This window comes from Choloepus didactylus, chromosome 1 (genome assembly GCF_015220235.1).
Source record: "Choloepus didactylus isolate mChoDid1 chromosome 1, mChoDid1.pri, whole genome shotgun sequence".
Lineage (NCBI taxonomy): Eukaryota > Metazoa > Chordata > Mammalia > Pilosa > Megalonychidae > Choloepus > Choloepus didactylus.
In genome coordinates this window covers 156,822,354-156,838,801 of record NC_051307.1, presented here as the reverse complement: position 1 = coordinate 156,838,801, position 16,448 = coordinate 156,822,354, and the positions used below count along the sequence as shown (strand labels likewise).

The window sequence follows — 16,448 nt, the reverse complement described above, 5'->3', positions numbered from 1 at the left end:
TTCATTAATTCAAAAGATTTTATGAGATATGGTCTAATGACAGTATGAAAAAAAATCAAAGCCCATGTCTGTTTCAGTTAACAAGGAAAACATCATAGTGATTTAAATGCTGTGCATAAAAGCCTCTTAGGAGGGTTTTCTCCCTGTGGTCCACAGCTTCTAAATATAAAAATCTGAGTTTCTCATAGTCCAAAAACACTGGTCAGCGTGAAGGTCAACACCCATACACAATAATGATCTGTTTAGTCAGGTATATGGAAAACATTAAGTTCAGTACTCCAAAATTTCTTCATCCAAATTGATATCTGTTGTGTCAATATCTTCTAAATCCAAATTATCCAAATCTACTTCCAGTTCGAGTAAACTCTACAAGGAAAAGGAAGAGGGTGATGAAGTTATCTAGTACTAAGTTAAAGAAAATTCATCTATGGTTCGTGATCCAAAGTGAGAACTGGAATTTTCTTAATGGTCAATCAAAAGCGTACCTTCCCATGTCAAAGACCCTGCTCTGAAGCTGATTACATCACTTAAATCAACTGTGGAGGCCTGTACATCCTGCACACATCCATGCAGACTTGTAAAGGGAGGGTTGGGGTGGGGTTCCTGTGGGAAGTCTGGGCTGAGGTCTGACCTACCTTTTCTTCTTTGTTGGCTATGTGGGAGGCCACTATAACTGGGGTAGGAGAAGCAGGCTTCCCTTCAAGTTCCTGAAAGCCCAAATGGAGATACGCATATGAAGACAAAGGAATTTGTCCGAGAATTTAAACTCCCCCTCCCCCAAGGGAAGGATGGTTAGGGTGAGGAAGTGGGAGATATTACTTAAAATCAACAATACTCAATCAAATTATCACTTAAGTTCACATGCAGTATTCTACTGACCTGTTGGGCTGCAGGTCTTGAGGGCTGAAAGCCTTTGGCCTCTTCCATAACATTTCTTTCTTCATTTGGCTATGAGAACATTAAGGCAATGATGAAATGAAATATTCTGACATCATTATTCATCTATGACCTTATCTTAACCCAACAATGATGTATTTAACTTAGTTCAAAACCTGAAGTCCTGAATGCATTGTGACCTTGTCACATTAAATGAAGCTTGACACCTCAACCACTCACCGTGACAAGTGGGTATTGTTTGGCTGGGCAGAGATCAGCATGTGTTTCCTTCACCCATTCTTCAACGACAAAGGCTTCTTTTAATCCAGGGAAAAGGTTTTCATACTCTGTTGGATCAGCAAGGGATTCTGCTGCTTTCTGATTGACTTTTGAAAGATTCTCTCTCCAGAGTTTCACCACCCTAATACAGATATCATGGAACCAAAGAGAGACTAAATACATGTGTTCTGTTTTTATTTGAAATGTTTCTTCCTGAAAGTAAAAGTCTGTACCTTGAAACTTGACTGGGTAAGTAAGTTCGGGCCAGAAAGGCAGCTTCTGGCAGCCGTCCAGTTCTAATCAAGAGTTCTAGGCAAGCATCAAGCCTAAAGATTAAAAACAAGAAATACTATTATCAAGAGTAAACACTAGAATAGTGGCACACTAAAGAAATGTGGATATAGTGCAAAGTCAAAAAGTATTGCAAAAGTATTTTAGAATCAAAATTCTCCCCATACACATATACCTCATTTCTGTCACTGAGCCATTAAACTGTCATGATGTGTTATACAATCTATGGACTCCAGGGATGCTGGGAATAAGACATCTATTGTGATCATTTCTGGTCTACTTAACTTAGTTTTAACAACTTTTAAGAATAATCTAAAGGGGCTTTACAAGACAAGTTAAGGCATCTTAAGTAAGTGAGTTTTAAAGGCTTTAGGATATATGCATCCAGAAACTCAGTTTCACAAATGGAAATATGTAGGTCAGTGTCTCCAACACGGGGTGAGCCAGACAACACAGTGGCCAGAAGGAAAATATCAATGTGTCTAAAATGTTTTCCTCTCATTTTAATTTCATTTTTTTCTTTGTAAATTTTACAATGTGGATAATAAAAATATAGCCATGTGTATTTCAGACTTCAGAATATTTTGGATTTTAGAAAGGTAATATAATGCATATACTATACCTTACACAACCATCCCTAGCATCAAACAAAAATCACTCGCATTAGTATTTCTACAATAACACATACGTACTAAGGGGGGGATTAAAACATCTAATTTTATATTTAAAACGATATAAAAAGATCAAGTGAGGTAAAAACTAATAATAGCACCACCTTAGAGTTTGGGTCAGTTTTTGTTATCCAATAAGTTAAAAAAAACTTTTCAGAATTTTATTTTTGGATTTTTGAATTATGGATAAGAATAGTGAACCTATTCTTACAGGTATATAAATCTATAAATACATTTATATATCTATATTGGGGTACATATTTAAAGTAGGATTTACAACATAATGAAGCGTGGGATTTTAAAAGTTAGTGTTTAGGGCAAGGTAATGAATATGTTTGTGTTTTATTTCATAATGTTCAACTAATGTCCATAGGACTAATCCTGTTAGACTTTAAAAAGTATGTGACATTTTTGTGCTTTACAACTGGATTCAAATCTAAAAGTAACTGGCATGCTCGTCTCTCTTTATTCTTGCCATGAACATATTGGAATTACCCACTTTGGGTAAAATCACCTGCTGTTCAGGTACCAAATGGAGCAGCGTAACAGCCTCCTGCCTTCATAAAAGGTCTCAGCCATTAAATGGCAGGGCTGTTGAGAAAGGGGTTTAACATTTCTCCAATTCAGCCTCCCTGAACAGCTCATTTAGCTCAAACATACAGAACAAAACTGCGAAGAGCATCCTTTGTCAAAGGAGAGTGCCACCAAGGTAGCACTGTCCTCCTCTGGCTGCGCAGCACCAATTGGCCTTCCCTCAGTTCTCTTTCCAGGGTTCATTCCTCACAATCCTCTCCAAAACCCATCCTCAGAGTCAATATGGAAATAACTGACTTTAATTACCATGCACACCTCTTTTAGAACTTGGAGTAATACTTACTTGCCCTGTAAAAAGTAGCTCATGAAGGCCACGTTATTCTTGCCATCTCTCTCTGCACCCTCTGCTAGCTTGTTCACCATACTAGCATTTCCAGAGGCAGTGGCCAAAAGCAGCAGACCCCCATAGTCCTGTGCATGGTGCAGGCACTCCTGGGCTAGGCCAAACTGGCATTTACTAATGGCAAGCTCAGCAAGCTGTTTCCACTTCTGCTCTGACTATAAGAAAGAGTTTCCAAGTCAAAATATCTTTGGAAATAAACATTTAAATTTCTAATACCAACATTACTCTGTTTACCTATATATTACTGCACTAACAGTGGAAGATATTGTAGCCTCTCAGAAATCAAAGAAAATACTGCACACTGGATCATCTTAACATAGCTAAAATCTATTTTGCACATCTGAAATGGATTTGTCAGTAAACCCTAGACTTAAATAACAATTGGGAGCCCGCAATATACAAAGATCCATACAATGTCATTAAACTGTGTTTCAAAATGTCAGAACCCTTCCTTAAAGCCAACATCTTTCTCACTAGTTTGGGATAGTGACAAATTACTGCTGTATCTGCACTCTTTTAGGAATTCCCAGACTAGTTTCTTAGATCTTTCCTTCTCCTCCAAAATCAACCGTATATAAGATATGAAAACACATTTTCTTAACAAATTAGAGTGCTAAGAATATCTCCAATATGATCCATTTTATGCAAAGGTTAACATAATGCATCTTTTAAAAAGACCAAAGAGAGATAATAACCAATGGGTCCTAATTTGTATTTCTGAAAAACTTTCATAACATCATTATACAAAACACAGAGCAGTACCTACTGATCTTGCCATCACTTATGAAAAATCATTAATTAGTATGTACCTCTGCTTCCACTGCCAACTGGTATGCAATTTTTAACTCTCCAAGCTGAAGAGCAAGCTCAAAGCGATGCTCAGGATCTGTGGATACTGTAAGAGCTTGCTGCTTGAAGCCCTGAACAGATAAAAAAATTACATTTATATGTGTGTGGGTATATATTTATGTATACAAAATGAGGGTGTGATGTATGCAGAGCAGGCGTACACACATAAGCACAGCAAACAGTCCATTTCCATCACAAACTGAAAATACCCTGCTGACATAGAAACCCCACTCCTTAAAACAATTCAGTAATAAAATACCTACTGTATTCCTCAGATAATGAAAGCTAGCTATGCTTGATACACTCCAGTAAAACCACCACCAATAAAATTAGAAATGTAAACATGAACAGAAGTATCAAAAAGAAAAGGACTTTTGGAAAACTGCTTGAACAAAAGCCATTTGATAAGAAAATCAAGTACAGGGTACAGACCTAGCTGTTTATAATCTACTCACTAAACCGGACTTTAGAGACCATCTAGTTCAGTCCCTTATTTTGCAGAGGAGGAAACCGAAGAAATAAAGGCTTAAATCACATGGCAAAAGTGACTAGTCAGTGCATGGTTATACAGCTCGTCACTTAACCTGGTTAGTGGCAGTATACAGGCAAAGAAAATAAAGTCAAACATAGTACCTTCCAATTTGCTATCACCTGTAGGTCATATAGCAAACATTTTGCTTTCAGGTCTTAACACTAATCAGGTGTCATTACCTATGCCTTTTTGTTGGTCTCATGACAAGTTTATTCATCTACTAGTATTCTGGAAGGCAGGAAGTCTAAGATTTCCTTCCCGTATTCTACTTGGCCATAGAGAAAAGCTATTAGACCAACTGCTGTGCTCCTGAATTAGTTTCTCCCCCAAGACTAAGAGTACTATCGGGGTCTGCCCCGAGGGCTAGTATTTCAGCTCTAGGGATGTGGTGTGTCAGGAGAGCCTGGGACTGGTTTACCTCTTCATTACACTGAGGGGGGATGTTCAGTTATGGGGTGGTCAAGATGGAAAAGCTGGACAGCTTTCTGAGTTCTGTCTGACTGGATCTTTGTATCATTGTGTTTGAAATGTTTTAACTTCCCAGATTACACAACCCCCCTGCCCCCATTTATTCATGAGTACATTGTATACAAAGCACCTGAATTAACTGAGTTACTCCTTTTCTTCACTAGCACTGCCGTGGACAAGACAAATCCAAGAGTGGAGAATGGAAGATCCATGGAACTAGTCAGATATAGGCCAGGGCAAAGCAGATGAGATTGAGAGGAACTAAATACATGCACTTATTTTTGTTTCCTCTTCAAATCCTCACTAAATGACACTAAAGGGAATTTTAAAAGGCATAAACTCCCAAGGACACACAAAAGGAGAGGCGACATTAGCAACAAATTTCTGAAAGCTGGAAAGCTGGTGGACTAGTACAAACAAATTAAGCACACTAGAGAAAACTAACACTAAACCAAGAATGAGGAAAGCAGAGAGACCTGATTCACACCTCAGAACCCCCAAAGGTATCTTGTGAAAGGTTCTGCTGAAAACAACAACAAAAACATTTCCTGAAAGTCTATACAAGAAACAAGTTAAATACCTCAGATCCATTGTTCTTTCCCCACCCATATACACAGAAGACAGGGGATTTATTCCCTGGAAAGGGTAAACTAGAAGATCTTTGGTCTGGGGGATGCCTGGTAGTCTTGGGGGAAGGAAAAATGAATGGGAAACAGGAGATTATGAGAATGGATATGGAGTCTAAATGTTGAGATTCCAAGCCTTCTTTTCCCACTTGGCCTCCAAAAGGACAATGTTTGGGGAGCCTCTCTGTAAAATCTAGCCACCCCATGGGGAAAGACTTAAAAATACTAAAATGTCAACTCCAGGAGGGAAAGATATCCAGCTAGAGCACTGTCTGGTATATTGTTAAGCGTTCATGAAATACATTCAAATGAAGATATTGACATCCAATCAAATTGCTCTCTAATCAAATAGCTCAAAACACATACAGTAAATCCCATACCCAACAAGCCCCACCCACAAACTCAGAACTTCTGATGTACTTATTACACCCTCACTCTTAAATAAAGGTCCAAAGATCAGTCTCCAATAGGAATGACAGAGATCAAAATGAGCCAATAAAAGCAACTTGAAGGAAGTGGACCGTGTTGGGAAAGAAGAAATAAAAACAAAACTATTATTCATATCCTCAGACAGATAGAGAAACTTCAATCCATAATCAAGAATAGGATCTAAAAAAGAGTCGGACCATAGCAAAATGAGGAAACCAGTCCAGGCAATCCAACATATGAATAGCAGGAGTTCCAGGAAGAGAATACAGAAAACAGGAGGGAAATCATCAGAGAAAGGATTCAAAAAATCTCTCAGAAATTAAGGGCATGAGCTTCCAATTAAAAGAGCTCATCTACCTAGCACAATGAATGACAACTGACCCCTTCCAAGCCTACTACCGTCATGACATTTCAAGACAATAGGGATGAGATCTAAAAATCTTTCAGAAAGAAAAAACAGGTCATGCACCAAGAATAAGGAATAAAAATGGCTTTGGACTTCAAAATAACTAGAAGCTTGAAGTTAACGGGATAATATGTTCAAAATTCTGAAAGAAATTACTTCCAACTTAGAATTCTATACCCAGTCAAATGGATTTAGGGTAGAACAATGGCACTTTCAGATATTCAAGGTCTCATTAATAACTCTTTTCTCAGGAAACTACTGAAGGACGTGCTCCACCAAAATGAGGTAGTAAACCAGGAAAGAAGAAAGGAGTTATAGAAAAAATGGATCCAAACCAAGGGAGAGGGGCAAAGGGAAGTCCCAGTAGTGAGGGGAGATCCATGGTAATCACAGAACAACCAGTTCATGCAGCAGACTATACAAGTTAAAAGGAGAGTTGAAGGAAAGCTAGAGTCAGCAGAGTCTGGGGAGAGTTAATCATAAGTACCTAGAAAACTAAGCAAAGGAGAAAAGAGATAGCTATTAACTCTGGTGGTGGGGGTAGGGGGTACAGTGGGGGAAGGTAGGGAAGCTACACTGGCTCAGCGGTGAACAGTATTTATATAGCCATAATAATGTAAACAGTGAAGACTGATCTAACCAAAATGATGACATTACTATATTGGTAGGAAAAGGATAGGAAAGTGATATGTATGTGGTAGGGGCAGGAGGCAAAAGAAAGCTAAATCCTTATCTTCTGTAGAGTTGGGAAGTCAAAAGAATACCTAAAGCTGAAAAATGAAGAAACAGCAATATAAACATGTTACTCAGAGATGTGGAAATAAATATAAAAAGGCTAAAAGAATTAAGTAATTACCTCTGGGGAGTAGGAAAGGGGGAGAAAGAAGGAAGGGGATTTTTTTTTTTGTAACTTAAGCCTTGCAGAGCTTATCTTATGATTTTAAAAAAGTGCATATATAACTCTGACTATAAAACACTATATTAAGAATACAGAGAAAAACAGTGTAGAAATGAAAATATTAATAGCATGGAAGAGGGCAATAGAAAAGAAAGACTGAGAATCACCTGCAACATTTAAAGGGTATACAAAGGGCACAGAGAGGAAAAGGAAGCGTATAAGGAGAGTGTACCAACCTTAACCAGGTGGCTTACAATTGCAGGACAAATCAGAGGCAATGAAGAACTAAAGTTTTCCAAATCCATACTAACATTCTTTCAAATTACTGGTTTTAAAAAACAAACAAAAAGAAACAAAAAACCTCTCTTACCTGCTTTTCCAAAAAGTGTGCAACTCTAGTCCTCTGTTCTTTTGGAATGGTAGGAAGGACCTTATCAGCCATGCTAAAGTCCCTGCGCATGACGGCCGTCTGGTATTCTAGCACTGAAACCAGCAGAGAGTAGCTAACGATGTTAAGTTCTTTATCCCCCAGATAAAGCCTGTTGTCTTTAGGAATATAGCCCAGGAGATACATAGTCCTACAATAGAAACAGAATCTAATTTAGAAGCCCAAATCTGTAGTTAGACACACACAACCCCCTCCCTGCCTCTTTGCTGAAAACTATTCCACTTGGTTGACTGAATTTTGGTTAACAACAGCCAACTTTCTAAAACTGTAACAGACAAATCAGGTCTATCGTTGCTACAAGCCAGCAGTAGGTTTTGTTTAAAGAGAACACTTTTAATTTACGATGCTGAAGACAAAAGCAAAAAGATACTCAGCTACCTGTCCAAGTGGGCAATGGTGACGATTTCTCCTCCGACATAATAATTTAATCTGTTCACAGAACTTGTGTAAATGAAGCAATCGCCTACCCACAGCCCTGTTTTCACAATTTCCTGAATCTCACCAAGAACCTACAGAGAGAAAATAAAAACTATTATCTTATCCAACATTATAAACACTGTCAAAAAGCTGAATATAATTAAAGATGATAAGAGAGTATAGAGAATGCAAGGTAAAATCCTATTTCAACGAAGAAACTCTTTCCTTGGAATTTCTCTCCTTTCTCCATTTAAGAAGATTCCTGAATAACCATTTTTAATGGAAAGTCTCATTATTGGGTCAAAGCTGTGATGTAAAATGTTGATCTAAAACCCTAATATTACATGTGACACTGGAGTAATAAGTATTTCATAAAATCTTCCAGGACAACTCCACAATGATTTATCGTTATTATTTGGGAGCTCATCTAAATAACTCTGGCTACGTAGCTTAAGACCTTTCAATTTCCTTTCTGAAAGGTACCAAAGTTAGTACAAAGATTTTCTGAAATCAAACATTTCTTTTAAACATATATACATTCAGACCCTGATATTTGAGCCAAGATTTTAATTTTCACACTTCACCAGAATTCCTTCTTAAAGGCTTAGTTTCCTAAACCTAATTATAATGAAATGGTAAAAACAGTGATGTTCTGTCAAATTATAAGAATATAAATTGATTAAGAAGAAAGCTAAAGTTGTGCTGATAAAATTACCTCAAAGGCATCTTCAATGCCATCTTCAGTAACTCCCTCATGTGTTTCCTGTGCAGCCAAGACTTTTTCCGACAGGTACTTAAGGATAAAAAATGATTCCTCAGTAGCAATACAGACAAGCTCTCCAGAGTCAGACCAGAAAATCTGCAACACAACAAATAAAAACAAGGACAAATTATTTTTGGATTTCTGAGTGGATATAACAAACTTCATATACTTTGTTTCTTACAAGACCCATGTTCTTATATTAACATAGTAAATTTCCACTTAATTTCATGTGGTGGGGTGGGGTGGCAGGGCAGGTCTTAGCAATGGAAAGACCAAGGGAAATAGGAAGGAGAGCTGTCCTTAAACACTGGACACACTGTAATTTAAAGTAGCAGCAGCCTATTCCCCATGCTGTAGAACAGTGTTTCTCACCCATTTTTTCATTATCACCTCCCTAAGGACTTTTTGTAGACATTTTTTCCCTAACCACCTACCTTTATGAAATTTAAATACCACAGATATATATATACACATATATATATAATAGTGTGTATGTGTTTTTATTTCTTTTTCTCCTATTCATTCTGTATTAATCTCTCTCTGATTCAGTCTGTCCTGAGGGGCTCATGAGTTGCAGACTGTGGGACCAATGAGTGTAAAAGTCCCAGCATGGAAGTGCCTAGGTCCTAGAAAGTGGCCTGTGGGGGCCACCAAGACAGCTATGCCCCTGTGCTGAGGCTTCTCCAGATACCCGCAGGCTGAGGGGGCTGGGGCTGGCCCCTCCCATGGTTCTTTATGTATCCTCCAGCATGTGAGTTCTGCCAGAACAGGAGGCCTGGCTGGTTGGGCTTACCAATGCTTGGCACTTGGCAGGGACACAGTAAAGAATTGCGAAATAAATGACTAAATGAGGTTTTACCCAGAATCTGGAGTTCAGATGCCCAACCAGCAGATGGAGCAATAAACACCATAGCAAAAACTACAACTGTATTTGCTGACTTGTAAGACATATCATCTCCCCAAAACTGCACCCTAATATAAATGTATGTATGTGTATATATATGTATATACACATATATGTATATACATTTATACACAAGATGTATGTATAACACTATATATATACATAATATAGATATACACATAATAAAGAGATACACATGGGTATCTGTGCTTTATACATAAAATTAGTTAAGATTTTTTGGCCCCTCCCCTTCTATCTTCAACCCCCTGAACTAATTTTTACCCCTGTGGGGGTGATATTGCCCCTGTTGAGAATGCACGTTCTAGAAGACAATAAGGACCAACAGGTATAAGCTCTAGTGAGGTCAGTTTGTCTCCAAAGGTAATTTCCTAAAGATGAAGCTGCAAACAAAGAAGCAGGCAGCTTTGAAAGGTTGAAAACTTTCTGTCACTGGAGACGTTCAGCTAAAATTTTAACAGCCATTATCAGGTAGAGTATGAAAAGGCTTCTGAACTTTGTGGGAACTTCTCAGGCCTTTCCAAGTCAAGAGTTCCCTGATTTCTTGTCTTCAGAATGTTTTCTTTTACTCTGTCAAAGACTATTTAAAATATGAATAGCACTTGGTATCAAAAATACCCAATGTCTACTACCTCATTCAAATGCCACAATACTGTTTTTCTAGGCAACCCTGAGTTAAATAGCAGTGTATCCAACACAATGGAACAGGGACAGTAGGGTTCAAGGACATTCCTTGGTTCACACAGATGTACATCGTCACAAAGATGTACACTACAAAAATAACAATGGTGGGAAAACTCACATGTTTGGGCTGAATTTCAATTCTGCGTATGAGTTCTGTATTGTCCCAGTCATAAAAGGCTAAGCCGTTTACAGATCTGACTCCCAATAAGAAGCCTCCATAGATACCTAAAAAGAACAAAAAGAATTTTAGTTGAGATGTTTTTGAGCCATACCAAGTTTCTAAAAATGTTTCATATGGAAAACAGCACTCACTTTCAGCTCCAAAATCTGGTTTAAATGACTTTTTTTCTTTAAAGTTCTTAAATATCTTTACAACACTGTTGCTCTCTCTTATTGCGTATCTGGGGAGAAAAAAGGCAGGCAAATATAGCACATTACATACTAAAATCATACTTCCACCAAAATGTTAGAAACAGCTTAAAATATTTCTGAGTCATGAATTATGCAAAAACATAAAAGTGAAGATTTAAAGATTCACTGATGTATTTTTTTTTCCTAAGATATCAGTGAACTCCTTATAGTTGGATAAATACTGAATGGGTTTTATGCTATTACACAAAATTACTAGGGCTTATGAACCATTTCAGAAACATCCCAAATGCCTATCAGTGGCTGAATGATTAAAGAAACCATGGTACAGTCATACAACGGAGTAATTCTCAGCAAAAAAAGGAACCAATTACTGATTGATGTGACAAAATGGATGAATCTCAAAAATAATTATGCTGAGCAAAACAAGCCAGCTATAATAGTGCATACTGTATGATTCCGTTTTTATGGAATTCTAAAGAAGACAAATTTAATCTATTTAGTGATAAAAAGTGGATCTGTGATTTCCTGGGGCCAGGGATTAGAGGTGGGGGAGGAATTGACTGTTAAGAAGAACAAAGGAATTTGGGGGGATGATAGAGCTGTTCTATATCTTGATTGTGTTGGTGGTTACACTGTAGACATTTGTCCAAATTCATTGAAATGGACATTTAAAATGGTGCATTTTACTGTGTATAAATTATACCTCAATAAAAGTGATTTTTAAAAGAAGAAAGAAAATGTTTTTCAAGGGGCTCAGTAGTCAGTCATATTTCACAGGAACGTAAAAGTGCTTATACTCAGGACTCTGCCTTGACAAGAGAGGCTAGCAGCTGTTGCCAGACACTAGAGTATGTGAGGAAGCGACCTGACAAGACAAGTGCTTTGCTTAGGACAGGAAAGATGCTGAGCAGAGTTTTGGCTGGATAAAGGTAAAAGAGAGCTAGCAAAACAGAGAGAAGTATCTTGAGAGCAAAGAAGCAACTTATGAACTATAATTTTGCTTAAGATGATCAAGTATCTTAGAGCATATGGAACTGTGTATATGTATGTGTATTTAGGAAATTCATGAAAAGACCAAAACAATGCCTTAACTCTCAGAGAATCTTATTGTTAAAAAATTAAAAACAACAACAAGTAAGCATCTTATAAAATGCTGAGGCTCAAGTGACCTCACTGTTGGGGATAGGGTAGCAAAAAATATGGGACAAGGGGCGGGGCAAGATGGAAGACTGGTGAGCTGTATGTTTTAGTTACTCCTCCAGGAAAGTAGGTAGAAAGCCAGGAACTGCGTGGACTGGACACCACAGAGCAATCTGTCTTTGGGCATACTTCATACAACACTCATGAAAATGTCGAACTGCTGAGATCAGCGAAATCTGTAAGTTTTTGCGGCCAGGGGACCCGCGCCCCTCCCTGCCAGGCTCAGTCCCGTGGGAGGAGGGGCTGTCAGCTCCGGGAAGGAGAAGGGAGAACTGCAGTGGCTGCTCTTATCGGAAACTCATTCTACTGATCCAGACTCCAACCATAGATAGACAGAGACCAGACACCAGAGAATCTGTGAGCAGCCAGCCCAGCAGAGAGGAGACAGGCATAGAAAAAAAAAAACAACACGAAAAACTCCAAAATAAAAGCAGAGGAGTTTTAGAGTTCTGGTGAACACAGAAAGGGGAAGGGCGGAGCTCAGGCCCTAAGGCGCATATGCAAATCCCGAAGAAAAGCCGATCTCTCTGCCCTCTGGACCTTTCCTTAATGGCCCTGGTTGCTTTGTCTCTTAGCATTTCAATAACCCATTAGATCTCTGAGGAGGACCCCTTTTTTTTTTTTTTTTTTAATCCTTTTTTCTTTTTCTAAAACAATTAATCTAAGAAGCCCAATACAGAAAGCTTCAAAGACTTTCAATTTGGGCACGTCAAGTCAAGAGCAGAACTAAGAGAGCTCTGAGACAAAAGGCAATAATTCAGTGGCTGAGAAAATTCACTAAACACCACAACTTCCCAAGAAAACAGGGGTGTCCGCTCACAGCCACCATCCTGGTGGACAGGAAACACTCCTGCCCATCGCCAGCCCCATAGCCCAGAGCTGCCCCAGACAACCCAGTGTGACGGAAGGGCTTCAAATAACAGGCACACACCACAAAACTGGGCGTGGACATTAGCCTTCCCTGAAACCTCAGCTGATTGTCCCAGAGTTGGGAAGGTGGAGCAGTGTGAATTAACAAAGCCCCATTCAGCCATCATTTGAGCAGACTGGGAGCCTCCCTACACAGCCCAGCAGCCCAGAACTGCCCTGAGGGGACGGCACTCACCTGTGACATAGCACAGTCACCCCTCAACAGAGGACCCGGGGTGCACAGCCTGGAAGAGGGGCCCACTTGCAAGTCTCAGGAGCCATACGCCAATACCAAGGACTTGTGGGTCAGTGGCAGAGACAAACTGTGGCAGGACTGAACTGAAGGATTAGACTATTGCACCAGCTTTAAAACTCTAGGATCACCAGGGAGATTTGATTGTTAGGGCCACCCCCCTCCCCGACTGCCCAGAAACACGCCCCACATACAGGGCAGGCAACACCAACTACACACGCAAGCTTGGTACACCAATTGGGCCCCACAAGACTCACTCCCCCACTCACCAAAAAGGCTAAGCAGGGGAGAACTGGCTTGTGGAGAACAGGTGGCTCGTGGACGCCACCTGCTGGTTAGTTAGAGAAAGTGTACTCCACGAAGCTGTAGATCTGATAAATTAGAGATAAGGACTTCAATAGGTCTACAAACCCTAAAAGAACCCTATCAAGTTCAGCAAATGCCACGAGGCCAAAAACAACAGAAAATTATAAAGCATATGAAAAAACCAGACGATATGGATAACCCAAGCCCAAGCACCCAAATCAAAAGACCAGAAGAGACACAGCACCTAGAGCAGCTACTCAAAGAACTAAAGATGAACAATGAGACCATAGTACGGGAGATAAAGGAAATGAAGAAGACTCTAGAAGGGCATAAAGAAGACATTGCAAGACTAAATAAAAAAATGGATGATCTTATGGAAATTAAAGAAACTGTTGACCAAATTAAAAAGATTCTGGACACTCACAGTACAAGACTAGAGGAAGTTGAACAACGAATCAGTGACCTGGAAGATGACAAAATGGAAAATGAAAGCATAAAAGAAAGAATGGGGAAAAAAATTGAAAAAATCGAAATAGACCTCAGGGATATGACAGATAATATGAAACGTCCAAATATAAGACTCATTGGTGTCCCAGAAGGGGAAGAAAAGGGTAAAGGTCTAGGAAGAGTATTCAAAGAAATTGTTGGGGAAAACTTCCCAAATCTTCTAAACAACATAAATACACAAATCATAAATGCTCAGCGAACTCCAAATAGAATAAATCCAAATAAACCCACTCCAAGACATATACTGATCACACTGTCAAACACAGAAGAGAAGGAGCAAGTTCTGAAAGCAGCAAGAGAAAAGCAATTCACCACATACAAAGGAAACAGCATAAGACTAAGTAGTGACTACTCAGCAGCCACCATGGAGGCAAGAAGGCAGTGGCACGATATATTTAAAATTCTGAGTGAGAAAAATTTCCAGCCAAGAATACTTTATCCAGCAAAGCTCTCCTTCAAATTTGAGGGAGAGCTTAAATTTTTCACAGACAAACAAATGCTGAGAGAATTTGCTAACAAGAGACCTGCCCTACTGGAGATACTAAAGAGAGCCCTACAGACAGAGAAACAAAGACAGGACAGAGAGACTTGGAGAAAGGTTCAGTACTAAAGAGATTCGGTATGGGTACAATAAAGGATATTAATAGAGAGAGGGGAAAAATATGGCAAACATAAACCAAAGGATAAGATGGCTGATTCAAGAAATGCCTTCACGGTTATAACGTTGAATGTAAATGGATTAAACTCCCCAATTAAAAGATATAGATTCGCAGAATGGATCAAAAAAAATGAACCATCAATATGTTGCATACAAGAGACTCATCTTAGACATAGGGACACAAAGAAACTGAAAGTGAAAGGATGGAAAAAAATATTTCATGCAAGCTACAGCCAAAAGAAAGCAGGTGTAGCAATCTTAATCTCAGATAAAATAGACTTCAAATGCAGGGATGTTTTGAGAGACAAAGAAGGCCACTACATACTAATAAAAGGGGCAATTCAGCAAGAAGAAATAACAATTGTAAATGTCTATGCACCCAATCAAGGTGCCACAAAATACATGAGAGAAACACTGGCAAAACTAAAGGAAGCAATTGATGTTTCCACAATAATTGTGGGAGACTTCAACACATCACTCTCTCCTATAGATAGATCAACCAGACAGAAGACCAATAAGGAAATTGAAAACCTAAACAATCTGATAAATGAATTAGATTTAACAGACATATACAGGACATTACATCCCAAATCACCAGGATACACATACTTTTCTAGTGCTCACGGAACTTTCTCCAGAATAGATCATATGCTGGGACATAAAACAAGCCTCAATAAATTTAAAAAGATTGAAATTATTCAAAGCACATTCTCTGACCACAATGGAATACAATTAGAAGTCAATAACCATCAGAGACTTAGAAAATTCACAAATACCTGGAGGTTAAACAACACACTCCTAAACAATCAGTGGGTTAAAGAAGAAATAGCAAGAGAAATTGCCAAATATATAGAGACGAACGAAAATGAGAACACAACATACCAAAACCTATAGGATGCAGCAAAAGCAGTGCTAAGGGGGAAATTTATAGCACTAAACGCATATATTAAAAAGGAAGAAAGAGCCAAAATCAAAGAACTAATGGATCAACTGAAGAAGCTAGAAAATGAACAGCAAACCAATCCTAAACCAAGTACAAGAAAAGAAATAACAAGGATTAAAGCAGAAATAAATGACATAGAGAACAAAAAAACAATAGAGAGGATAAATATCACCAAAAGTTGGTTCTTTGAGAAGATCAACAAGATTGACAAGCCCCTAGCTAGACTGACAAAATCAAAAAGAGAGAAGACCCATATAAACAAAATAATGAATGAAAAAGGTGACATAACTGCAGATCCTGAAGAAATTAAAAAAATTATAAGAGGATATTATGAACAACTGTATGGCAATAAACTGGACAATGTAGAAGAAATGGACAATTTCCTGGAAACATATGAACAACCTAGACTGACCAGAGAAGAAATAGAAGAACTCAACCAACCCATCACAAGCAAAGAGATCCAATCAGTCATCAAAAATCTTCCCACAAATAAATGCCCAGGGCCAGATGGCTTCACAGGGGAATTCTACCAAACTTTCCAGAAAGAACTGACACCAATCTTACTCAAACTCTTTCAAAACATTGAAGAAAATGGAACACTACCTAACTCATTTTATGAAGCTAACATCAATCTAATACCAAAACCAGGCAAAGATGCTACAAAAAAGGAAAACTACCGGCCAATCTCCTTAATGAATATAGATGCAAAAATCCTCAACAAAATACTTGCAATTCGAATCCAAAGACACATTAAAAAAATCATACACCATGACCAAGTGGGGTTCATTCCAGGCATACAAGGAT

At 38.6% G+C, this 16,448-nt stretch overlaps 1 protein-coding gene across 1 annotated transcript in view; it reads right to left on the bottom strand.

The window, feature by feature from the left end:
- The window catches only part of COPB2 (COPI coat complex subunit beta 2), a 35,997-nt gene continuing 19,549 nt past the window's right edge, over positions 1 to 16,448 (bottom strand). The window contains exons 11-22 of the mRNA XM_037843900.1: positions 10,809 to 10,897; positions 10,615 to 10,721; positions 8,843 to 8,986; positions 8,089 to 8,219; positions 7,633 to 7,840; positions 3,864 to 3,974; positions 2,995 to 3,209; positions 1,389 to 1,481; positions 1,117 to 1,297; positions 880 to 948; positions 636 to 707; positions 1 to 366 (exon numbers count right to left, since the gene is read on the bottom strand). Of these exons, the coding sequence (XP_037699828.1) occupies positions 271 to 366; positions 636 to 707; positions 880 to 948; positions 1,117 to 1,297; positions 1,389 to 1,481; positions 2,995 to 3,209; positions 3,864 to 3,974; positions 7,633 to 7,840; positions 8,089 to 8,219; positions 8,843 to 8,986; positions 10,615 to 10,721; positions 10,809 to 10,897 (1,516 nt within the window). The 3' untranslated portion in view covers positions 1 to 270. The remainder of the gene's footprint in view (positions 367 to 635; positions 708 to 879; positions 949 to 1,116; positions 1,298 to 1,388; positions 1,482 to 2,994; positions 3,210 to 3,863; positions 3,975 to 7,632; positions 7,841 to 8,088; positions 8,220 to 8,842; positions 8,987 to 10,614; positions 10,722 to 10,808; positions 10,898 to 16,448) is intronic.